At 48.9% G+C, this 26,547-nt stretch overlaps 1 protein-coding gene across 3 annotated transcripts in view; it reads right to left on the bottom strand.

Annotated features, from left to right (window-relative positions):
• COL5A1 (collagen type V alpha 1 chain) overlaps nt 1-19,199 on the bottom strand; it is a 132,634-nt gene extending 113,435 nt beyond the window's left edge. For all 3 annotated transcript variants that reach the window (XR_015278313.1, XM_086858824.1, XM_086858825.1), the window contains exon 1: nt 18,785-19,199. Coding sequence is in view for 2 of the 3 variants with exons in the window: in XM_086858824.1 (XP_086714950.1) it covers nt 18,785-18,884 (100 nt within the window). In the remaining variant the exon portion in view is untranslated. The remainder of the gene's footprint in view (nt 1-18,784) is intronic.
• Between the last annotated feature and the right edge of the window lie 7,348 nt (nt 19,200-26,547).

Genomic DNA, 26,547 nt, shown 5'->3' with positions numbered 1-26,547 from the left:
GAGAAGGTTTGTTCCCAGTAAATGAGCACATCCAGAGGGATTAGGGCAGCGCTGGGAAACTCCTGCTCAGCCTTGACAGAGCTTTGTGATCTCTGCTCCTCGGTCATTAGGGGAGAAAGGCAACCCCATTAACCACCCCGGCGGCATCTGCATTACAAACAGCCCTCAGGAGCCCAGTCACAGCTAATTACTGAGCTAATTAGCCAGCTCCTCCCTCCCCATCCCACCTGCCGTGAGATAGGAACCTCTCCATGGGAATAGAAACCTCTGCATGGGATGCAAACCCCCAAAACAGGGATCCAAACCTCTCCCTGGGCATCCAAACCCTTCCATGGGGATAAAATCCCCTCCCTGGGGATCCAAACCCATCCCTGGGGATCCAAACCCTTCCATGGGGATAAAATCCCCTCCCTGGGGATCCAAACCCTTCCATGGGGTTCCACACCCCTTCCATGGGGATCCAAACCCTTCCATTGGGTTCCAAACCCCTTCCATGGGGATCCAAACCCCTCCCTGGGGATCCAAACCCCTCCCTGGGGATCCAAACCCCTCCCTGGGGATCCAAACCCTTCCATGGATTCCCTTTATGGGGATCCAAACCTCTCCCAGGCTGCAAAGCCACCCCAAAACCCATCCCTCACTACCATTCCAAGAGCTGATGGATCTTTCCTCACCAATATTCCTATAAAATCCTGGCTTCATCTGCCTGGAACCCAGAGCTGTCACAATAGGGCTTCCAGGGGTGATTTTAGGGAATCTGGGTCAGAGCTGCATGTTCTTTCCCTTCCCTCCTTTCAGATATTCCCTATAAAGCTGGTTACAAGGTGACATTGGAAATGTCTGCTGCATTTAAGAGCTGAGATGTCATTTCAGGTCTTCCATTCTCCACACAGGAGGCCTCAGACCCAAAGATAGCATCTAAAAAATTGAAATATGCTCCTATAAAAGCCAACAAGAAATATCCAAGATCCTCATCCAAAAAGCTTTCCCAGGATTCAACCCAAGGCTGGCCCAGACAAATATTTACATAATTATTCACATGGGTTTGTTTGAAATAAAGAGCCTTTTATGATCATTACTTTGGCATCAAACATCTAATTAGGGGCCAATGACAGTTATAAAAATCACTGAGCTCTCCTTGTCAGTGCTGCTGGGAGAGTGGGACTGGAGTGAGGTCCCAGCCCTGCTGCTCCCCTGGGAAAATCCCGGGGGGATTGGGACAAGGGGATGGAGCAGAGATGGCTCTGCCTCCTCTGGGAATGGGCAGAGGGTCAGAAATGCCCACTCCTGGCTGCTCCAGGCTGGGACCCTGGAAGTGGCGTTTTTAGCCCACTCTTCTTCACACAGCAGCTTTTGGGATGGGCCTTTCCTGGAGTTCCTGCAGGGCACCCAAAGCAGACCTCGACTCTCCAGTCCCACACAAAATGCCATGAAATTCACCAATCTGAGCAAGTCTTCAACACTTCAATCCCTTGGTGCTGAGTCTCCAGAGGGGACTTTCCCTTCCTGACTTCTTCCAGCCAGTCCCTGCAAATGCAGCCTCCTAAAAACCCCATCACTGCTTCTGGTGCTGGTTCCTAAATCCCCTCCAATTTTCTCAAACCTATTAAAAAAGAGATAAAACTCAACATTCCCATCAATGCTTCAGGTGCTCATTCCTAAATCCCTCCCAATTTTTTGGAATCTATTAAAAAGGAGATAAAGTTCAATATTCCCATCACTGCTTCAAGTGCTGGTTCCTAAATCCCTTCCAATCTTGTGAAATGTATTTAAAAAGAGATAAAACTCAATATTCCCATCAGTGCCTTGCATGGAATGACCAGTGACCACATTTTGATTTTATTTTGCTTTTTGAAGAGCCAGTTTGCCATCAGATAACTGAATTCTCAAAAGGGAAACAAACAAACCCCAGCTCTAGAAATAAATCTGCTTTTAGAGGGAGGTTTTGTGCAGAAGCCCAGCCCAGCCAGATGCTCCCCACGGAATTCTTCCAGACCCTAAATCCCACTGAGGAAGAATATATGGCTTTGCTTTCCAACAATCCTCAATTGCTCCGTGGTAATTTCCTTAATGAGCCTGGCAGAACCTGGCCCTAAGAGATGGGCAATAAAAAACCCCACATTTCTCTAAGAACACAACACAAAAACCTTCATTTACAGGGTGCTGAGCAGTGAAATCACAGCACAGAGACACAAACGAGATCCAACACAATGACCTTGGGCATCTCCAGCAGCAAAATCAGTGCCCCAAGCCCCAGGGCTGAGAGATTTTGCTCCTGCACTGAATTCTGCAGCCCCACAGGAGGTTTTTGGCTCCAAAGGATCAATCCCAAATCACTGGACTGAACAGATTGGGGTTGATTTGTTCTCTGCCCATGTCTTGACTACAGAACAAGCAGAGCCCACATCATTCTCACCCTTCCACAGGGTGCAAAAAAGCAGCAGGTTGAAAACAGGCGAGTAAAAAGCAGCAAAGAAATCAATACCTGACACATCAACCACTTCTTCAACCGCTCTCTGCACAGCACAGGGCGTTTACCTTGGCATTATCCCTTTCATTGCTCCAGAGGCTCCCAAAATTCCCTGCTGAATTTATTTTCCTCTGTTCTGATGGCACACAGGCCTCGAGCAGGGTTGCAGGAGCCAGGGAGAGTGAAGAGACAGTTCCTGAGCAGCTCTGAACATCAGCCCTGCTGACCTGAGCAACCAATAAAGCTCTCCTTCATCACCCACATTCGCCATTATGTCTTAATTAAACAGGTGCTTTATAAACCTGAAAATGGAAGTTTTCTCACCTCAAAAGCATCATCACTTTCCCTCAAGCACCAGAAGCTGCCTCAGCTTCCCAGCCTCCAGCAGAGCCCTGGGGTGATTCTGTCATTCCCTGGGGACGGCCACCAATGTCCCCATGGACCTGGGACAGTTTTTACCATGACCTCAGGTTTGTGGAGCAGACAAGGGACAGGACCCTGCCCAAAAATCCACACAAAGCTGTTGTCACCTCCATCCCTGCCCTGTCCAGAGCTGGCTGTGCCAAACTCACCTCCAGGTTTTCTCCTTCAGCACCTCAGAGTGAGATTTGGCTCTGGAAACCCTCGAGATTAAACAGGATGCAGACACTGTTTTCCTGGCACTCAGACAAACAATATGTCACCCAGGGAATGGAAGCAGGATCAGAAAACCCTTCCCAGTGCTGACAAGGATGCTCTGGAAGGACTCTGGGACATGGTTTAGTGCTGGGATTAAGAGGTTTTTTCCAGCCTAAACAGTTCCAGTCTATGGCAGCTGACTCCAAGATGATTCTGGAAATGCAGCCAGCCCAAAAACACCCCAGGACCATCACAGGTATCAGCCCAAGGCAGCAGCACAGGAAGAGGGAGGAGAGGCTTTAATTTTGGCAGGGGTTGAAGCTGGGTGTGCAGAGATATCCCAAAGAATCCGGCCAAAGGACAAGCACGGTGTGGAATGGATGGCAAAGGTGGCCGAGGGATGCTGCCCCAGCCTGGCCACAGAAAACAGAGCTGGGAATGATTTCCACCCAAAGCTGTGCCTGGGCGAGTGCCAGGGCTCTGAGCAGGGGCATTTTCACTAATGAGATATTGATGAGGTGGGAAAAGAGCTCGGTTCATCAATCCTTGGAATCCCAGCAGGAGCAGAAATCATGGCAGGGAGAGATCTCTCACCTGGAGAAAGGTGTGAGACAGGGCAGGGGCTGCATGAGGAGATGTCCTGGGTTTGGAAAAGCAGCCAGGCAGGAGGAGGGAAGGTGCCACCAGAACGAATATTTATTAATATTTTTGCATATTTATGAATACTCATAAATATTTTACTTTCAAGAGGGAAACAGGAAACAGCAGAATCTACACATCCAGGGAGGCAAAAATTTGGAGGAAAGCACACAAAGAGCTGGAAAGACAACTTAGACTCCAAGTGTGCAAAAATTGAACAGGAAATATTTGTGAGAGTTTGGAGCCTTGGAATTGGAGTTTCTCCCAACCCGAAGTCCAGGTGTGCAAACCCACAAATAGGGAATACTGAGAAAGTTTGGAGCCTGGCAATAAAGTTTTTCTCAGCCTGAACTCTGGGTGTGCAATGCCACAAATGGGAAATATTTGTGAGAGCTTGGAGCCTTGGAATTGAAGTTCCTCCCAACCTAACCCAAGAAGAAGACTTGTGTGAGCCAGGTAGGAAAGGAGCTGGCAAACTCCTCCAAAACTTCCTCCCTGCAGGAAAAAAGCAGGGTCAGAGGGAAACAAAAAGATGAGTCTAGTCTAATTAAAGGAATTTATAAAATAAATTAAATAGTGACAGCTACAAAAAGGCAGGGGCTCTTTTCCTCTGGAGCAAAGGGTCCTCTGCAGAGCCCCAGAGCCCCCAAAGTCAGGAGAAAAGAGAAGAGAGAAGGAGAAAAGAGGAGAGAAAAGGAGAAAAGAGAGAAGGAGAAAAGAGAAGAGAGAAGGAGAAAATAGGAGAGAAAAGGAGAAAAGAGAAGAGAAAAGGAGAAAAGAGGAGAGAGAAGGAGAAAAGAGAGAAGGAGAAAAGAGAGAAGGAGAAAAGAGAAGAGAGAAGGAGAAAAGAGAGCCTTTGTGAGAGGGATGGGAACCAGGGAGCCCTGGGGTGGTCAGAGGCATTTCTGTACTTAGCACAAAAGAGAGGAACAATAGAGGGCAGAAGGAGATGGGGCTGGTTATTTTTGTGGGGATGGTAAAACAAGGCAGGGCTGGGTTAAGGTTGGGATAATAACAAAAATGGCCATTGAGGAAGGGGAAGGATCAGTCCAGAGAATATCAGGGATGTGAGGTTAAAAATGGGGAATCCTAAATCAGGCACAAATTCTCTGCTGGCATTTCCTCGAGGTGAATGGCAAAGTGGGGATGTCCCTAAATAATGCTGCAAGGTATCATCAGAAAAGAAGGAGAAGTGTGGCTGAGAAATGCAAGGGATGATTGGGATGAATTGTCCAGGAAAGCCTTTCCAAGGACATGGAATGAGGCAAAAGGCAGGGTGCAAAATAAACACATTGAAGCACAGGCAGGGTTATTTCTCCTAGGAAGCCTCTCAGCTCTGCCTCTCACCCAGGGGCTGCACAAAATTCCAGGAAACTCCCTGGAGCTCTGCAGAATTCCCAGAACCAGGAGCAAAACAGCAGCAACCAGGAATTCACTGTGACTGCTTCCATTGCCACAGGAGACTCAGCCACCTGAATTCCAGCTGTGCCAGGAACTCAGAGCTTTCCCTCCGAGCTGTTTAAGCTGAAATTCAGTCCTCCCCTGCCCTGACCTGGGCACTCAAATCCAGCTTTTACCCCTGGAGTTTTGCCAGCTTCTGACCAGAGCAGCTTCCCTACAACCCTGCCCAAATTCTGCAATTATAGAATTATCATCACAGAGTTATGGAATATCAGCTTCAAGGTTCATCAGGCCCAAGGGTTTTTTGGGTTTCTTTGGGTCCTTCCCTCAAAGAGCCTGAGGATTTATCATCAGTATAAATAAAAAGCCCCACAACATCATTTCCTTACAGATGAGGAAGGGCAGAGGGTTCAGGGTGGATTCAGAACTCCCTGGAGAGCAGTGGGATGTCAGGGAACCAGCAGGACAACTGCAAGGCCCTTCCCAGGGAAGCTGCTGCATCCCTGCCATGCACAGCTGGAAAGAAATCCAAGACAAAATTCATCTTTGGCTCCCCAGTGCACCTTTCCTGACAGACATTCCACCCCTTCCCAGCCCAATCCCATTTTCCCCCATGAGCAGCTGGTCCATCCTGCTGCAAATCTTTGGGGTCACATTTTCGGGGTTGCCTTTCAGCTCCTGCTCTGGTTGTGGTGAGGCTGAGACAAGAATCCCTCTGCCACTTCGGCTCTGGGAACCACCCATTCCACTGGGTTTGACAGCTGGGATAAAGGAGGGAAGGAACACAATTCCAGCAATCTGGAAAAGCACAGGATGACACTTCCAATCATCTGTGAACACAGAGAAGCCGTGGCTGGTGTTTTTACACCAATCCCCGTGGCCAAGGACAGCCCAGCAGCACTCAGCACCCTGAGGAGTTAAAGGCACTGTGAGAGAAATGAGGGAAGGAAATATTCAGGAGCCTGGATACGAGGCAGATGCTGAGTTATTGGTTTATTTTATCCTGTATTTTACAAAGATTGATTCCTACATGGAGCATTTTGATGTTCTCCTCATCACTGAGTAAGCAGTATATAAACAGCTTGGCACTGGGGTTAAAAGTGATCTGAGTACATTTTCTGTGCCCTCATTTCTAACTCAGAGGGAAAGGAGATTTTCCATAGCTACAGGAAAAGAAATGTTGTCCTTATAATGCAGAGAAGTCACTCAGAGTGATCCCTTCATAAGCATGCTGAGAGATTATTCCAGAGCAAGGAGAAGGGAGAAATCATCCTAAAAAATACATCAAACTGTGAGAGTTTGGAAAGGGCTCTGCCCTTTTCCTGGTTCCTCCTGCCCAAACCCACCAGGACATGGATGCAGAGAAGATCCAGCTGTAAGCCCATCACTGCCATGCACAAGTAATTGAATAATTTAATATAAACCCCAGGATATTACAGGTCAAATTCAGCTCTAAAGCAGCTCCTGTCTCACGCCCATCCCTTCCCTCTACTCTGGGAGTCTTCACAGGTTATTTCACCTCCAGGGTTCCCCAATGATTGTTCCCAACCAGGCCTGACTTCCCAGAAGAATTTTCCACATTTTCCTGCATCAAATGACACTGCACAGGCCTGGCCTACCTGTCTGCCCCAGCACTCCCTCCACTCTCATCCCTGCCTCAATAAAACGGGAAGAAAGTGTGGGAATTCCCCCAGAATGAATTTCTTGGGGCACTTTTGATACTCAGCATCAGAGAACCCAGCTCAGTTTCACAGAAGCTCCCTCCCATCTCTCACATCAATTTTTAGACTTTCCATTGACTAAAACTGAGTTTGCCACAATCAGAGAAATCACCAACCTGACCCAAACACAGCCCCAAACCCCACCCCGGGTTCCTGAGCTGAAGCAAAGACCGGGGCAGATTTCACTCCCCCAAAAACCAGATGTTTCAGCCAAATCCATGAAAAGCTCCATCCCAGCCACAGGGATGGGGCAGCTGTGCAGCAGCAGCAGAGGCTCAGCTCTTTGCAGGCTGGCAGGGTTGGTGCCCCTGTTAGCAGCACGGCTGTTCAGGATTTGGGATCGGCTCCCCAGGGCAAGGAGGGCCCCGGCTGGTCTGGCCAAGGCTTTGGAGAAGGGAGCTGCAGGCAGGGAAACCCTGCTGGGCTCTCAGTGCCCCTCAGAACATCTTTAACTCGGGCTCTGAGTGTCTCAGAGCATCCCAGGGTTTATTGCTGTGGATTTTGATGTCCCTTCAACTGAGGAACCCGAAGTTCTTTCTATGGGTATTTCCACACCCAAACCAAGCTCTGGTTCCTATTTCACAGGAAAAATCTGGATGAGTTTGGTGTTATCCCTGTTGCTCTAAGAAACAACACTGCATTTTCCTGCCCTGAATCCCACCCAGGACTGTAAAAAGCTGGAAAAACTCCCCCAAAGCTCCTGTGGGCAGCGAAGAGCAGCGGCAGGAAGAGATGAAGGGAAGTTTTGTAAGTCAGGAGCGATGCTGCCGTGTTCCTTCCATGCCCAAATTCCCAAAGTCAACAGAGGCTGCTCCCAGCCCTGGATCCACCCCCAGCTCCACGTAGACCAGGGCAGAGCTGCAAGAGCCTGAGGCACAGCCAGGGAGCCAAAAAAATCCCATTTCTGCCCCACCACGGGGCCCTGGGCCAGGACAAAACTCAGCCTCAGCGTCAGAGGGTCAGAGCAGAAGCCTGGGATGACTTTTGGAGTCACTGAAGTTGGGAAATGAAGGATCAGTGAGTCCAAGCAGAATTCCCAGCACAGAGAGCACGGCTGCTTTTGGAATTTGGGGACGAGGGGCCACATCCAGCATCCTTAGGGATGGCTGTCAAAGACTCTGGAGCATCCCAAGATGTTTTTTGCTGTCCCATTTTAGGGGTGGGAGGCTGATCCTCCCCAGCCTTTGCCATCCCCCTGCTGTGGGGATGTCTGTGGTTGGAAAAGCGTGTGCCTGCTCCCTCCAGGCTCACAGCTTCCTGATCTAGCTCCTTCATTACCGAGCTCTGGGAAAAGATGGATGTTTCCAGAGCAGATATGGCCCTCATTGTTTTGCTCTTCTGCTCATCCTGCAGGGATTCAGGACTGGAAGGGGAAAAAAAATATAAAAACCCAGAGCCAGTTCGGGTCTGTTGGCTCCTCCTCCCATCCCAGCTCCTGAGGTCAGCAGGGAAAACATCCAAGAGCTGCAGAAAAGACAGATTGTTTTAATTTAAACATTTGAGAGAGGCAGAGTGAGGGACTTTCTCCCCCCAAGAGCACAGGACGTGATAATGTGCCTCTCCCGATGCCGGACAGCCCTGCTGAGAGAACATTCCTCGCACTTTTCCGATCGGATCCCGAGTGCCAGAGGGATAAATCCGCTTCCCTCTCCTGCCCTGGTGGCTCTCCTGGAGCACAGACACCAGGGGGGACTCACAGGGACCTGCCCTCCCTGTCACACACGAGGAGGGAATGAGGAGAACATCAGGATGAGCATTTGGAGCCCAGGGAGAGCAGAGCTGATCCTTCCAGGAATCCACAGCTTTCCACTGAGCAGCAGATCCTGTGCTTGAGGCATGGACAGCCTCGTGTTTGCCAGGGAAAACCCTCCTAGGGGCATTTCCAGGGAGGCTTGTGCCCTGCTTCAGGGCTTCTCCCATGGAATCACATCCCAGCTCTGCTGCTGCCATCTCCCTCTGCAGAAATCCTGCATTTCCATGGAATGCTGGCACAAAGGTTCTAATCCCAAAGTTTCACCCCACTGCCAGGCTCAGCCCCCAAAATCAGCTCTGCTGTGCCACACCTCTCCCTTCCTGTCAACAGGAAAACTCCTCTCACCCCCTCATCCCTCTGCAGAAATCCTGCATTTCCATGGAATATCAGCACAAAGATTACAATCCCAATGTTTCACCCCACAACCAGGCACAGCCTCCCAAAATCAGCTCCAGCCCTCGGTCAGCAGCACAGCCCTCACCCTCCCAGCCCAAAGCATTCCATGATTCTATTGCATCACCAGCAAACCAGCCCCACTTCCCAGACATTTGATATCCACTGGAATTCCAGAGGAATTTTTGGCCACCTCGGATCAAAGCCGAACTGGCAAATTCATTTGCAAAGTTGTTTATGGAAATTAGCCCCGATTAGAGGGACGAGAAAAAGGCTTGGCTTTGGTTCCCTCCTGAAGGTGTGTTTTGAATGTGCAGAATAAATCAGGATTCTGAAGCTTTCGCTCTTTTTCAGGGGAATATCTATTTTACACCAGCAGACTGACTTCAGAACTGAAAAATCCAATGGCTAGAAATCAAAAATTTCAATATTCCTCTGTACTTTCAGGGCTCAAATGCTGCCAAAACCCAAAGGAGTGCTGGACAATGTGCAGGGGAGTCTGTGGCAGCACACCACGATCCCAAATGCACCGGGGCTGTTTCCTTGCCAGGTCAGGGAAAAGCAATGAGCCAAACTGATAAACCCAGAGGAGAATGTAAAAAAGGAAACCCACAGGTACAGGAGCCCAGGATTTAAACTCCACCCCATTAAAAAAGCATTAACAAGCCCTGAACTCCTTCTGTGCCCTGGCCACTGCTGCTGTTCCAGTGCAATTCCAGCAGCAATTAAAGGGAAAAGCTCTGGCCGGGTCCCCAGCCCATCCCACCCACTTGGCACAGCCCCCCCAGCTCCTCAGCCCTTCCACACGTGCAGCCCACGAGCCACATTCCCCTTCCCAGGGCTCTGCCAGTGCTTCCCCAGCTGCCTGGGGCGTGTTGGATCGGGATTTGGGCAGGAAATCCAAAAAGCTTCATTTACAAATGGGCATTTGCAAAGGGCCGGGCAGGGCTCAGCTCCAGGTGCCCTCAGATCCAGGGAATCGCTGCTCCAATCCTTCCCTGGGATGCTGCAGGGAGAGATGGGGACCCCATCACTCAAAATCCCACCAGAATTTCAGGGATAATCCTGGAATCACACAATGGTTAGGGTCGGGAGGGACCTTAAAGCTCATCCAGGGACACCTTCCCCTATCCTGGGTGATTCCAGCCTGGCCTTGGACACTTCCAGGGATCCAGGGGCAGCCACAGCTGCTCTGGGCAACCTGGGCCAGGGCCTCATCATCCTCACAGGGAACAATTCCTTCCCATTATCCCATCCCATCCAATCCTGCCCTCTGGCAGTTCAAAGCCCTTCCCCCTTGTCCTTTCCCTGGGTCCTTGTCCCAGGTCCCTCTCCAAGAGCACCTTCACCCCACCCTGGCTCTAAAAGCTGAGGGAGGGTGTTGCTGGCTGAGGAATTTCCACATGGATCTGGAGGAATTGTTTCCTTGTGGGTACCAGTGGCTGTACAAGAGAACAAGAGCTGCCAAGCCTTGCCAGGCCAGCAGCACAGAGCCCAGCTTTTCCAGAGCATCACCCGGGTTTTCTGAGCAGAGCCCACTGCAGCTCCGGCTGCCAAAGCCCAGCCCCAGCCCCTCGCTGCTGTTTTGGGGTGCTTGAACACTCCAGCAGATCCCAGCCAAGCTTTCCTCTCGTAACTCCCCGTGAATCCAGCGAAGCAGAGCTGGCACCAGCTGAAACACCTCACTTGGAAGCTCCTTTTTCGCGTTTCTCCTGAGCAGAATGACACTTGTGTTCACTGTGACTCATCTCCTTGACCTTTCTATTCACTTTTAATGGTGCAAGCTGGAAATAAGGGCACCCAAACAATGCTTGCATTATTCAGCTGGTGAACTGCAGCCCTCGCAGCAGATCTCTCCCTTGCAGCACACCAGAGCACACACAGTAGGTATCTCATTCCAGCACATCCAGCACGAAAAAAAATAAAGTAAAATCCCACAAACTCGCTGCTTAATTCATATTTGAAAGTTGAATGAGCTGCACCAAAAAAATCCCTGTGTAAAGCGCTGCAGGAGGATGAGAGATCCTGGGAAACTGGCAGTGTCATCTCCAGGAATTCGGCTGCAGTGAATTCTTACTCCAGTATTGTCTTGGAAACAAAAAAGGGGGTGGAGGGAGGAAAAGCAGAGGAGGAGAGGCCAGCCAGGCTCATGAGCTCAGGCAGAGCGTGGCTCCTTCCTGAATTTCCTTACTCAGAACCAGCAGCTCCAGCTGTCAGGCACAAAAAACACAAAATCAGGTCCCTAAATCTGAGCAGACCCCTCAGTGACCTCTCCTTTCCCAATTAGCTCCTTCCTGAGTGCTGCAAACTCCCCTCCTTTGCAAGCTGGAGCAGAAAGAGAAGAAGGGAGGAAAAAAAAAAATAAAAAGGCCTTGAAGCAGTTTGTTGAAAAGCTGAGCTCAGGAAACACTTTTTGCTTTATTTATTCTGAAAGATTTCCCGTGGCCCCCCGGCTGCAGATGCACAGCTGGATCCAGGCAGGGATGGCACACGGGGTCACCCCCAGCTGACAGGGAGATTTAGACAAATATCTATTAATAATCTGTGTAATAAATACATTTAATAATAAATGTGTATCATATAAATTTAAAGAAAGATGATTCCTCTGTTCACTGAGGTGAAGGAGAACAAGAGGCCTCCAAACATCCATCCCATCCCTCTTTAGGAAAACAGCTCCAAATTCCCTTTAAGATCTAATTCAAAGGATTCTGGGAGTAGCCAATAGAACAGCACAGTGCTCCTGGTATAATCTGTAAAAAACTTGTCCCAAATCTAAAGAAAAAATCCAATAACTCCTGGATTTACTGGGTGAGGGGCACTGGTGTTGCCCAACAGGAAAACAAATTAGTCCAAGGAGCAAAAGCATTTTTAAAGTAAAAAAAATCATTATTAAATCATTAAAGTAAAAAATCATTATTAAAGTAAAATATCATTATTAAAGATGAACTCCAGTTCATCAGTGTCCAGCATATCCCACTTCAATTTGCACCCCAAAAAGGGTTTTTTTCCCAGAAAACTGAAGGATTTTTGTGGCTGCCCAAGGGATCTTCAGCTCCAAATTTCCTTTCTAGATCTAATTCAAAGGATTCTGGGAGTAGCCAATAGAACAGCACAGTGCTCCTGGTATAATCTGTAAAAAACTTGTCCCAAATCTGAAGAAAAAATCCAATAACTCCTGGATTTGCTGGGTGAGGGGCACTGGTGTTGCCCAACAGGAAAACAAAACAGTCCAAGGAGCAAAAGCATTTTTAAAGTAGAAAGGATCAATCACCAACACAAGCTGAGGTACAGGGATGGAAAGAGACTCCTGCAGCTGCCTGAAAACACAGATTTTATTGGCACATCAGGTTCCACACAGGGATGAGGATCAGCCCCCAGGACATGGCAAACCCAGGGGTTTGCCTGAGGGCTGGGAGAAAATCCACAGCAGAGTTTAGGAATGAGCCCTGATGCAGCTTTTCCACTCACTCAACCCCCAAACTCTCCTTTTTCTCTCAGGCTTATTACACAAAATTGAAGAAAAACTTTGTTGTAAATACATTAATACAACTTTCCTCCCTTTAAAAAATGACATCTCATCATTGTGAAAGCTTCCAGATGATGTTAAGAATCCTCTTGGCTTCTGGAAAGAAAAAAAAGAACAACCAAAAAACAGCCCAGACTTGGAGCAACCAACCTCAAAAATGCCTTTTGTGTAGTTCCTTCATTTATTTATTTTAGTTCCACAGATTTTCCAGACACGTCCACAGAGAAACCACGACATCATTTGGATGCTTCAGTCAGTGCTAGGCTGAGTTTCAAGAGCCTTGGGACTTGCCAGCAGTAACCAGTGGTTAATTATACCACGTTGCCAACCCAATTTTTTCCATATAACATTAGATTTCAACAAAATGTTTCCATTCTTTCATGTCTCAACCTTTTTTTTTTTTTTTTTGGTCCCCTGGTTTTGCTCATTCTTCCCATCCTCGGTGTTGCTTTGTTTCACACAAAGGTTTTATTGTGTTTTTAATTCAGTCCCTATCACGTCAGATTTAGTAGGAAGAGTAAAATGTTTGACATAAAGTGAGGCTGGAAGTGAAAAAACTTCTCCCAAGGAAGAGAGGAGGGAAAAGGAAAGGGAATTCACTGTGGGGAGGGAAAAAGGACAAGGGAAAAAAAGGGAAAAGGGAAAAGGGAAAAGGGAAAAGGGAAAAGGGAAAAGGGAAAAGGGAAAAGGGAAAAGGGAAAAGGGAAAAGGGAAAAGGGAAAAGGGAAAAGGGAAAAGGGAAAAGGGAAAAGGGAAAAGGGAAAAGGGAAAAGGGAAAAGGGAAAAGGGAAAAGGGAAAAGGGAAAAGGGAAAAGGGAAAAGGGAAAAGGGAAAAGGGAAAAGGGAAAAAGGAAAAAAGGAAAAAAGGAAAAAAGGAAAAAAGGAAAAAAGGAAAAAAGGAAAAAAGGAAAAAATGGGAAAAGGGAAAAAAGGAAAAAATGGGAAAAGGGAAAAAAGGAAAAAATGGGAAAAGGGAAAAAGGGAAAAAGGGAAAAGGGAAAAGGGAAAAGGGAAAAGGGAAAAGGGAAAAGGGAAAAGGGAAAAGGGAAAAGGGAAAAGGGAAAAGGGAAAAGGGAAAAGGGAAAAGGGAAAAGGGAAAAGGGAAAAGGGAAAAGGGAAAAGGGAAAAGGGAAAAGGGAAAAGGGAAAAGGGAAAAGGGAAAAGGGAAAAGGGAAAAGGGAAAAGGGAAAAGGGAAAAGGGAAAAGGAGATGCTTTTGATGGCATCAGCTCCCCTCAGGCTGCTGATCCAAGTGGAATCCCCTTTTTTTTAACAGCATCTCCCACACCACGCCAGGGCTGCTTTTATCAACCAGCCTTGCCATATATCCAAGAGAATGGACACATTCCACCCAAAACAGAGGCTGAAATCCAAGAATTTACTCGGGAAGATCACCCTGAGCTCCAGAAGCTCAGGTGTGCACATCCCCCAACACTGATTTTCCTGTGGGACCAATCCTGCTGATCAAATCTGACCCAATTCCACCAGTTCAAGGCCTCAGCATTCCCAAAAATATCCTGAGCAGCAGCAGCATCAGAGACCCAGCAGAGTCCTAAATACATGATGGGAAGTCAATGCTGGATAAAAGCACAGATTCTTCCCCCACATGAAAAACACCTCAGGTGTGCTTTGGGATCTATTCCTGGTTCATTTCCCAGAGAATTCTTCTCACTTGAACCAGCACTTCCCATTTACCAAACTCTAGGAATTACAAAGTGACAACCACGATTCCCACAGGACCCAAATAACATTTTATACCCTTCTCTTCCAAATTATATTCCATTTTCTAGAACAATGGCTGCACCCTGAGGATCAAACCCCAGCTGAACTCAGCAGGCAAAAGGAGATGTGGGAGAGTGTGGACAGAGGGGATGAAATTCCAGCTTTATCCTGGTATTCTGATTTCTCCTGTCCCAGGAGCTGCTCACTTTAAAGTTAATTCCCGTGACAGCAGAGCACCAGTTCTAAATGGAGCTGCTCATCCCAAAGAGTCCAGAAAGGCCTCAGAGCCCCTTCAAGTGTTAACAAAATTTGTGAGGGGCTTTGGGTGAGGGGGAATGGCTTTAAACTGACAGAAAATAGGTTTAGAGTGGATATTGGGAGGAAATTCCTCTCTGTGAGGGTGGCAGGCCCTGGCACAGGGTGCCCAGAACAGCTGGGGCTGCCCCTGGATCCCTGGAAGTGTCCAAGGCCAGGCTGGACAGGGCCAGAAAGCCCCAAAATCCCTGTGAAAGCATCCCCAGCTCTTTGCTCCCTGCAGTTCTCCCAAGTGCAGATTTCCACATGGATGCCATCCATCCACCACCACTTTGGGAAGGGCAACCCCAGCACCCAGATCCAGCAGGTCCAGGGAGCAGGACACAACACAAAAAGCGATTACAGAGAGAATTAAAGGCCAATTTTAACTCCCGAGCAGATAAACCCTTTGGAGTGAGGAGCAGTTTCCTGGAAAGCACTCCCAGATCTTTCCTGAAGTCCAGACAAAACTCAAAACAACTCTAAATGACACTTCACATGTTCCACAGCAACTCCTCCTGCTCCTCTGTCTCATCTGAGAAATGAAATGTGACTCAAAGCAGGCGTGAGAATGCAGATCCTGGGGACAGGCTGGGACAGGAGGACTCAGAGGGACAGCCAGCTCCAGGAGCTGAGCACAGCTCCAGGGCAGAGGGAAGGCAGCCAGGCACTGCCTGTGACATCTCTGTGCCACTCAGGGCCTCTGGGACAGGAGAACAAGAGAAAATCTCCTGCAGAATTCAAGCTGTGATTTGCTGGTGTTTCATTGCCAGGGTGGTGTTCAAAGGCTGAGCTCGGTGCCCTTGGGAGTCTTTTCCAACCCCAGGGATTCCGTGCTGAGCACTTGCTGCTGCCACAGCCAAAGGAACAGAGATGAACTCCCCAGGCACAGCAGGGCTGTCCCAGCTCCACACCTGAGATCTCACTGCAGATATTTGAGTCCCCCCCAGTTGTGGGAGACATCAGCACAAGCCCTGCACTGCTGCCCTCAGCTCAGCAGAGATGGGTCACACCAAAATCACATCAAAACCAGTTTGATTAAACTATTTCAAAAAGGAATCAACCTGAAAAATCCATCTCCAATTCCAAATCCTAAAGGGCAGGGACAGCACCCATTTAAAATGAGGATTCACAACCCCTTTCCAGCCCCTCCTGATTTCTCCCAGGGTGCACAATAAGCACTAGGAACAACACCAAAGCAACTTTTTTATTTAAACTTGCCATGGAAAACATGTTTTGGTCAGAGCCAGCTGAGTCCTCACTCTGTCCCTGTGTGCACACCAAAAATCAGCGACTCCCCAGCAGGTTTTGCCTTAGAGTCACCCCAAAGAGAAGAAATGGGATTTGAAATGGGATTTGAAATGGGATTTGAAATGGGATTTGAAATGGGATTTGAAATGGGATTTGAAATGGGATTTGAAATGGGGTTCCTCCTGTTCCCAAGTTTGGAGGAAGCTGACAGGATCAGCTCCTCAGCATTCCCTGAGATCAGGGGATGCTCAGCACGGAGTTTTCCTCCTGGCCCAGGAAGAACAAGACAAGCCCAGGAAGAACAAGACAAGCTCTCTGCTGTCCCCTGGCCAGGCCATGTCCCACAGCTGGGTGCTTTTAACTTCCAAATTCCCACTGCAGCCTGGCATTGACAGCATAATCCAGTTTTTACAGGGGAAATTGGAACTGCCATCCAGTCCAGACTTACAAAGTCAGATTTCTCCTTGTAAAACAATATCAACACTTTTGATTGGCAAAGTATTTTATAAAACCTCACTTTTAACTGGCTGGACAAAGATTTTTTGGTTTAGGTGACTGGGGAAGAGCCAAGGGGAGAAGCTGGTAACAGGATACCACATAATTTCCAGCATTTTTATTTTAGTTTGGATCGTCATTACTCTTTGCCACTAAAGGAAATTGCTGCCTCCAAAAAGTTTCACCCAGAAACCCGATTTGGTTTTTATAGGGATTTGTAAAAGCAGAGACGGGTTCCAGCCTTGTCTGTGGGTTTGATTTTGGTGTGACATCATCTGTGCAAATATGGGAAAATCTGAGCTGGATGGGCAGTGGTGGGAGGCAGCTCTGACATTGTTATTTCCCTGTAATTTGCTGGAAATGCTCTGTGCCAGGTGCCATGCCACTGATTACAGGGGAGTTTCACCTCTCCACACAGAGAAACCAACCCTCCTGAAACTCAAACACCCTCTGAGCTGAAACAAAACCAAAGACAACGTGGAAAAATTATTAAAAAAAAAAAAAAAAAAAAGCCATCAAGACCATTAGTCAACGCCATCAGCAGCCCCAGACTGGCTCCTCCCTCATCCAAATGATTTGATGTCCTATTAGGCGGCTCATTAGGAAAACTCAAAGCCTTTCACCACAAGAGTCATTCCTCAGAGCTGCACGCTGGCCCCACAAAAGCTCCCAGCCATCCTCTGCTCCGGCAGCTGCCCCCAAAAGCTGTTTCCAAAGTCACCTGGTGGCTCTAAAAAGCGGTGTGGGAGCTCTCTGAAGGATGAACACAGCCAGGGAAGTGCCTGAGGATGCTCTGGAAGCTCTAAAGCGTCAGCAGGGGCAAGAGTGAAAGGAGAAATTTGTTGTTTTCTCTTTGAAACGGAGTGGGTCTGGTGATAATTCAATTTTCAGCTGATACAAAGTAGCTGAGCAGGCGGCCTGACAAGAGGAGCTGGTGTCATTCCAGTGCTCTGCCAGCTGGAAAACAGCTCCAACATCCCAATTCCTCTGCAGGACAAACTCTGGGATCTCCCACCGTCCCCAGCTCTCCCTGCAGGGATGTTCAGGACATTTTATTCATTGAGTTTTTCCACCCTGCTCAGCCTCCACAAGAAAAGCCTTAAGGGAAGCATTCCTCCAACGCCCACCTCTTCTTCCTTAAGGTCATTTGAAGAGCCCAGAAATGAAAATAATTTGCATCCCCGCTGCTTTACACAGAGAATCTCAGCGGTGTTTGTGCTGGTACCACTCAAACAAACCCTGCACGCCCCACTGCCAGCTCTTCCCAGCCAAAAAACACCCCCAGAACACCAAAATCCGGGCAGGGAAGCTGAATCTCAGACAGCCCAGCTCTTCAGGCACTTCCCGGCTTCTCAAGTTACCCCGAAGAACTGGAGTTTAACTTTTCAGATTTCAAACCCAGGCTCTGCCAACAAACCCCGCTCTCGTTGTCCTGAAATCCAACACAAACAGAGCCGGTGGCTCCGAGTGTCCTCTGCAAACCGGGAAAAAACTCTGCAAACACCCAGCAAACCTTTCCAGCAGCCCCACAAAACCTCCCTGTGCTGTGGCATTTCCCAGCCCACCCGGGGAAGGCAGAAATTTGGGAAGCAGAGCAGCAAACTGAATTTCCGAATGGAAACAGGAGTGGGTTTAGTCTCTCTTCTGCACCATTAGGGAAAAAAAAGAATAAAAAAAAATAAGACATTCCAGTGGTTTTCTGTGCTGCTGCACATCTGGAAGTTCAGAGCTTCCTCCTGCTGTACTCAGCCCCAAGTTTTAGGGAGAAACCCTGCGGGATTGGGGTTGGAGAGGGGGCAGCGAGCTTTGGGATCCCCGAGCAGCTCCAAAGCTTTTGTGTCCCGAGCTTTGATGTGAGGAGGGAGAGCAGATTCCTGCGGGACAAAAAAACTTCCAGCTCCTCAAGGAGGAGGAACTACGCAAGCCCGGACTAAATATACATTCACATATATATCCACAGCGAGATAGAAAGAACCAGAGCCTCCAGAAACTCATCCCCGACCTTTCCTCCGGAAAAAGCAGCCCGGCAAGAGGCAGCTCTTGCTCTAAGAAAGGCGAATAAAGAATTGTTTTAAGTTTTTTCCCCTTTTACGGGCCCCCTGACAAATGGCATTCAGAGAGTCGGGCAGCTAAAGGAGGTTGGGTGGGTTTTGTTGGGTGGTTTTTCCTTCTTTTTTTTTTCTTTTTTTTTTCTTTTTTTTTTCCTTCTTTTTTTTTTTTTTCCCTTCTTTTTTTTTTTCTTTTTTTTTTCCCTTCTTTTTTTTCCCTTCTTTTTTTTTTCTTTTTTTTTTCCTTCTTTTTTTTTTCTTTTTTTTCCTTTTTTTTTTTTTTCTTTCCTTTTTTTTCCTTTTTTTTTTTTTTTTCTGCTGGAATATACGGGAGGAAGCAAAGCCAAGAATTTTTTTTGCCCCGTACCAAAGCCCCCCCCCCCCCATCGCCCTCTCCCCCACGACCCCGCAGCATCTCCCACGCGGTTTGGGGGGGCTCGGGGACCCCCCTTACCTGCCCGGCCGAGGGACAGGGCACCCAACAGCACCAGCGCAGTGGGCACCGAGCAGCTCCGTATCCAACTGCGCCTTTTCCAGCGCGTGTGCGTATCCATGCTCCCCCAAAAAACCGGGCACCAGCTCGGGACAGCTCGAGGAGGGTGGGGTTAAAAAAAAAAAACCCTCAGAATAATAATAATAATAATAATAATTATAATAATAATAATAAAATAATAATTATAATAATATAATTAAAATCCAAGCTGGATCTAGAAGCGCAGAGCAGGCGCTCAGCCCCCCCGGCAGCCCCCCCACGGGAGCAGCCCTTTATAAAGCCATGGGGCGGGCGGAGGGTGCGGGGGCTCCACCGCGCTCAGCTCCGGCCCTGCCTGCTCCCGGGCTGCCGAAAAAAAGTTTTCCCTTCTCTCCCCACACCGCCCTTTTTTTCCCCCTTCTTTTAAACCCGAGTTTGTCAATCTCGGAGCAGGGAGCAAATCAGGGCCGGCCGGAGCAGCCCCCCCAGCCCGGGCCAGCCCCCGCCCCCGCCGCCGCTTCCAGCGCCGTGTCCCGGCCCCCAAAAGAGGGTTTTTTTCTTTTTCCTCGCTTTTCCCCCCGCTGGAATAGCAGCAGACGGAGTTTTTCCGCCTCTTCCCCCCTCCCGTCTCCTCGCTTTTCCCTGCGTTTTCCGGGCTCAGGAGGAGTTGATGTCCCCGCTGCTGGCGGGTGACAGGGAAGGGCTGGAGCTGTGACAGCAGCTTGGGGTGGGATATCAGGATAAGGTTTTACAGCCAGAAGGTGGCCGGGCACTGGAGAGGCTCCCCAGGGAATGGTCCCAGCCCCAAACCCCAGTGACTCCTACTCGGGCTGGGACTCTTGGGCTCGACCCTTGTGGGTCCCTTCCAGCTCAGGATATTCTGTGATTCCATCAGACGGGGCACGTGGAGGGTGGAAAACGCAAGGATTTGGCAATAAAGAGCACGCACAAAGGGTAAAAGTGCAAACGAGGAGTGGAAAGGGAAGGTGCTTCCCTTCCCAGGATATTTGGGAGTTGTGGTGGCAAAACCCAGCTCTGGCTGGATGGAAGATGCAGCTCCTGGGATGGGAAGGATGGAGCTGCTGGTCCTGCTCTGCACACCTGACTGAGCCCAGCTCCTGGGGCTCTCTCCACTCAGTCCCCCCTCCCCACACCAGTGACAACTGATAAATCACACTGCTGAAACCCAGCTTGAAATGTTCTGGCACTGTGGGGCAGCAGTACCAGAGCAGTGCTCGGGGCTGGAACTGGATCACCCTTAAGGGTCCTCCCCACCCAGGCCTTTCTCTGATTCTACAGAAAAAAATCAAATCTCCTTTCCTACACCATCCCCAGCCCTCAGGTCCCAGGAGGGGACACATCACACTGCAGAACTGGGTAGCCCACACTGCTGCAGACCCCTCTACAACACCAAAATCAGATTAAATGGAGACCAGAGAAAGAAAAAACAGCAAAATCAGCCCTTTCCCTTAAAGAAATGCTTTGAAGACGCTTGCTGGTATCAACACTTTCTCTGTCAGTGCCATCAAAGACCTGAAGGGCGCTGCTGGCAGCACTGATGTCACAGCCAGGTGACAGTCCCAGCTCCCTTGATGTCCCCTCTAGCCCCACACCCCAGGCCACACCAGAGCATCCCAGCCCTCCCCACTCTCCCTGCACAGCAGCAGCCTCACCATCCACAGGGGGAAAAAACACTTAATTCCCACCCTTTGGACTCCAATTTCTTTGTGGGTTTGGTCACCCAGCACTCCTGGGCAAGGTCCCGTCCAAGGGTAGTGAAGGAGTTCTGCTCATCCTGAGCCTGATTTTTTGGCTGTTGGATGGAAGAACCCGGCTCCTCGATGAGTTTTAGCCATAAATCTTTGACCTGGTGGAATGAGAGTTTATTGGATGGATAATCAATGCCAAACACACCAAAACCTTAAAGGACAGGAGGCCAAACCCCCCGGGTCAAGCAATGGGAAAGGGATGCTCCCAGTCCACTCGGGGAAGGTTTTCTAAGGATTGAGCGGGGAAGAGCTGCAGGAAATCCCTCCTTTCCCTCTGAACCTGCTGAGATACCTTCCCCCAGCTCCCAGCCTCGCTGTGAAACTGGAAAAGCTGGAGCTTGAGCCTCACGCAGGAAGGGATTCCTGCTGAAAGAGCCTTTCAGCAGGCGAGGTGAGAGGCAGAGCGGCAGGAGCAGCTCAGCACCTGTGGGGACGGTGCCAGCGGCTCTCCCGGGCAAATCCCGCCGGTGAAAACCCCTTCCAGCTCCTCCTTTCGTGGCTTACCGGGTGACTGGAGGCTGGCAGGAAAATCACACCGTGCTCCAGCTCCCGGAGGAGCCTGGAGGTGAAATCTTCCAGGGCAACACCTGCACAGCTCTGCGGCCACCTCTGCTGAGCACCCACGGGGTGGAGCCCGGGATTGACACTATCCATCCTCCCTCCTGCTCCAAAATATCCAAATATCCCAGGATTGACACTGTCCATCCTCCCTCCTGCTCCAAAATATCCCAGGATTGGCACTGTCCATCCTCCCTCCTGCTCCAAAATATCCTGGGATTGACACTGTCCATCCTCCCTCCTGCTCCAAAATATCCCGGGATTGACACTGTCCATCCTCCCTCCTGCTCCAAAATATCCAAATATCCCGGGATTGGCACTGTCCATCCTCCCTCCTGCTCCAAAATATCCAAATATCCCGGGATTGACACTGTCCATCCTCCCTCCTGCTCCGAAATATCCAAATATCCTGGGATTGACACTATCCATCCTCCCTCCTCCTCCAAAATATCCAAATATCCCAGGATTGACACTGTCCATCCTCCCTCCTGCTCCAAAATATCCTGGGATTGGCACTGTCCATCCTCCCTCCTGCTCCAAAATATCCCGGGATTGACACTGTCCATCCTCCCTCCTGCTCCAAAATATCCAAATATCCCGGGATTGACACTGTCCATCCTCCCTCCTGCTCCAAAATATCCCAGGATTGGCACTGTCCATCCTCCCTCCTGCTCCAAAATATCCAAATATCCCGGGATTGACACTGTCCATCCTCCCTCCTGCTCCAAATTATCCCAGGATTGACACCATCCATCCTCCCTCCTCCTCCAAAATATCCAAATATCCTGGGATTGGCACTGTCCATCTTCCCTCCTGCTCCAAAATATCCCGGGATTGACACTGTCCATCCTCCCTCCTGCTCCAAAATATCCTGGGATTGGCACTGTCCATCCTCCCTCCTGCTCCAAAATATCCAAATATCCCAGGATTGACACTGTCCATCCTCCCTCCTGCTCCAAAATATCCAAATATCCTGGGATTGGCACTGTCCATCCTCCCTCCTGCTCCAAAATATCCAAATATCCCGGGATTGGCACTGTCCATCCTCCCTCCTGCTCCAAAATATCCTGGGATTGGCACTGTCCATCCTCCCTCCTGCTCCAAAATATCCAAATATCCCGGGATTGACACTGTCCATCCTCCCTCCTGCTCCAAAATATCCCGGGATTGACACTGTCCATCCTCCCTCCTGCTCCAAAATATCCAAATATCCCAGGATTGACACTGTCCATCCTCCCTCCTGCTCCAAAATATCCCGGGATTGGCACTGTCCATCCTCCCTCCTGCTCCAAAATATCCCAGGATTGGCACTGTCCATCCTCCCTCCTGCTCCAAAATATCCTGGGATTGGCACTGTCCATCCTCCCTCCTGCTCCAAAATATCCAAATATCCTGGGATTGACACTATCCATCCTCCCTCCTGCTCCAAAATATCCAAATATCCTGGGATTGACACTGTTCATCCTCCCTCCTGCTCCAAAATATCCAAATATCCTGGGATTGACACTGTCCATCCTCCCTCCTGCTCCAAAATATCCAAATATCCTGGGATTGACACTATCCATCCTCCCTCCTGCTCCAAAATATCCAAATATCCTGGGATTGACACTGTCCATCCTCCCTCCTGCTCCAAAATATCCCGGGATTGACACTGTCCATCCTCCCTCCTGCTCCAAAATATCCAAATATCCTGGGGCTGACACCATCCATCCTCCCTCCTGCTCTAAAATATCCCAATATTCCCAGCTGGGCCTTCCCACAGGTTCCCAGCTGCCTCTGTGGAGCAGAAGCTGTTCCACACCACGATGGAGATCCTTTCTCTCCCCTCCATGTGTTCAGACTGTGAGGTATCCCAAGAATTTGGACTTGGAACCAGGGTGGTGAAAGCACCAGCAGAGCCTGTGGGTTGCAAATCCCCTCCCTTGTCCCTTGGGCTCGGAATTTGGTGATCTTTAAGGTCCCTTTCTACCCAACTCATTCTATAATCCTGTGATTCCAAATAATCCCTGATTATGGCACCAAAGTAATCGCTCAGTCCAGGATTTCCCTGGATGTCTGCTCACCCTGCCAGGTGTGGGGTCCCATTTCTGCCCCAAATTCCAGGATTTGAGATCTTCCCCTCGCAGATTTCTGGCCACACAAGCAGTGTTTGGGAATGAGTGCCTGGAATGCCTTCTCCAGCAGTGGGAGAAAATCCCAAACCCCTGGACACCAAACCCAGCCATTCCCAGAGGCACTCAGCCGTGGGAAGGGGGTACCTGAAGCACCAAGAGCAGACAAGGAAATTAAAGTGAATTAAGCAGTGAATTCCCACAGCTCCCTTTTTCCCTGCTCCAGACTGACCCCAGATCCAAACCTGGACCCTGATCAGATGCAAAGTAGAAAACCTGGCCCAGGGTTTCCTGCTGAGCAGGAAGTCTGAGTTCCCAGTTGCTTCCCAGGTGATTTGGGAGCTTGCACAGACCTGTTTGCCCCTCCTCAACAGCAGCAGAAACTCAGAAATCAGCTTGTGGTGGCCAACAGGAAAATTCCAGCAGCCACGTGCCGAGTTTGGGGAGCCAGCCAGCAGATGATGTGCTGGGAGCTCCAGGAGGGGTCACAGCAGCTGGGGGGGCTGATGCCAACCCCAAATCCCTGCAGCAGCCAGCCAGGGGCACGTCTGACCAGCCAGAGGAACACAGCAGAGGCTGGAGGCCAAATTTCCTTAAGGAACAGCATTTTATGGAAGTGTTTTCATGCCTAGATGCATCTTGAGCCCAGCTGGGTGTTGTTTATAGGATGGAGGACGGGTTTGTAAGCTTCCAAAAGAAAGAAAAAGGCTTAAGGGATATAGGTAATGTAAAAAAAACCTCATTTATGTGCTGTGAAACCATCACCAGCATTCAGCCAAAAGGCCATTGTTGTGTGCTTTGAAAGAATTGGGAAAAGTTTGAAATAATTATTGATAACCAGTTACACCCCGTGGCCAGCTGAGGGGAAGAGGCTAAAATGAAAAATTAAAATGACCTGGGCTGTTGTATAAATAATTAGGACAGGCAGCTGCTCTCAGGAATGATTTCCAATATCATTTATGAGGAGAACACATCTATAAAAAACAGATTTTCTCTCCACAGTCTTAATGCCAGCCTTTACTTCTTCAAAATCTGTAAACACGATTGCATCTCTGCCATTAACTCCACTTTTATCAATTGTTCTGCTCCCAAATGAGATCCCAAATCCCAATCCTCATTTATAATCCCACACCTCCTGGCCTGGAAAGGATTGCTTCCAAATTCAGCTTTAAAAAAATTGAGGATTTAGCCCTGAAGAGACATTTTGGATGGAGAGGCTTGGCAAATGAAACTCTCCATTTATCCACAGAGGAAACTTCACATCTGGAATCCCAGAGCTCAACACTGCCCCAAACTCAGAGCTCTGGGTGGTCTTTAATTTGAACAAGGAGTTCAGTGCATTATCCAGGACTGTTCACACCCATTCCTACCCTGCACAGTGGCAGCATTTTCCCCAAAACCTTCCTGGAAACTCTGGTTTGAATCCCAAACTCACATTTTTCAAGGATGGTGATGGGCAGCCCATCATCACTGATAGCAGAATAACCCAAGTTTTCAGGTAGAACATGTAATTAATGCTCTAATTAGAACCCAGGCATGATGAAAATATTCAACAGGTACCACCCAAACACAAAAACCTCTTTGAAGAATTACATTTTCCCCCCAGAGAAACAAATCACAACACACAGAAATAAAAACTCCCACCCCTCTGAGCATCTGTTTGGGCTTTTCAGGCCAAAAAAGCAGGAGCTGGGCAGGCAATTGTCCCAAATCCCAGCTGCTCCAGTGGGAATTCCAATGGGATTTTTTGCCATGAGGTGGCACCAGGAGCAGCCCCATCCATGGAAAGAGCAGGCAGCACAAGGTGGGGTTTGTTTTTGTGCATGTTTGGATGTTTCACAGCTCTGTTTAAAAGAGGAAATAGCTTTATAAAGGGAACAGACTTTCCACTCCTCCTCTTTTTCCAGCCTTGTTGCCTCCTCTCCAGCTCCACGGTAATGAGGCCAAGCTTTGGATGTGTTTGAGCCATCCCAAGCCATGAAATTCAGGATAAATTGCTCCGTGCTGCCTGGTAAGGAGGCTGAACTCAGCTGCCCTTCCCCTCTGGGTGCCCAGTGCCAGGGAGGAGCTGCCATTCCCTGCTCACATCCTGGGGCTGAATTCCCCCTCTCCCTCTGATCTGCAGGCACTGGCTCAGGCTAAACCCAGATAATCTGTCTGGACTCCAGGAGATAATCCCTGGGGATACACAAAGTGTGTGAAACCAGGAGCTGCCCAGGAGCAGGGAGCACTTCCCTCTGATCTCCACAAGGGTCAAGCACTGAAGAAGTTCCTAAATTCCCCCTGACCCCACAAGGGCTCCTTTGGACACCACAAACTTCATTTTCTAGCTTGGGTTTGTCCATCATAATCATGACTGAAGATTAAAGGTCACAAATTTATGGAGCCAAATCACCCAGCAGCAGCTCCAGAGGCTGCCTGATCCCAAAATTTCCATCTACACCCCTGGGGTGTTCATTTTGATTGATAAGAGATGCCATCAGAGTAAGAAAAATGAGATAAGGAAGGGCAAGGCCTATCTGGAATTAAATCTGGTCAAGAACAGCAAAAAGAGCTTCTTCAAATACATCAATAACCAAAAAACCTAAGAAAAATGTTCATCCAAGCACACCCAAAATCACTGTCATTCCAGGATTATTCCCAGGTCTAGGAATGGATTAAAGCATCCCAAGACATTTTGGTTGAATCATCCTCTAGTTGCCCTTTAAAAGAAAAATAAACAAACTTAATGCCTACAGATTTCCCTTTAGCAAACAATTTTCATCCCCAATTTCCCATCTCTAATATTTCTGTCAATTAGCCACGGCACACAACTTCAAAACAGCTCTTTCCATTGCTAGATTTTGTGGCAAAAAGAAAAAAAAAATTAAAAAAAGTCCCATTCTGTAGGATCCCCTTTGCTTCCCCAGGATTCCAGGTTCCTCCCACCCTCCTGGAGTGACAAACCCTTCCATTTGTTGGATTTTCCTCCTCTGGCTGGAGCAGAAATGAGGAGAAATGAGAATTCAGGGAGCTGTGGGCACCACCCAGCTGTCCCAAAGCACTCCAGACAAGAGGCCACAGTCTTCCTGAGGCTGAGCTGCTCCCTAAATACAGAAAGGAAAAAAATTCCATCATTTTTGGGGATGAATCACTGGAGGAATCCAATCCAGCTCAGAGTGGGCTCTGCCCTGACTCATTTTCATTTCTCAGCCCAGTGTTTCCAGTCAGGCACCTTCAGACACATCACCTTTCCTCAGATCCCCACTCCTTCCTCTCCCCACGGAGTTTTCCAGTTTGGGGAGCTCTGGAAAGAGCCAGAACCAGG

The sequence above is a fragment of the Cyanistes caeruleus genome, chromosome 20 (assembly GCF_971803275.1).
Source record: "Cyanistes caeruleus chromosome 20, bCyaCae1.hap1.1, whole genome shotgun sequence".
Taxonomy (NCBI): Eukaryota; Metazoa; Chordata; class Aves; order Passeriformes; family Paridae; genus Cyanistes; species Cyanistes caeruleus.
The sequence above is the reverse complement of the archived record's forward strand: the minus strand, read 5'-3'. Positions and strand labels throughout refer to the sequence as shown.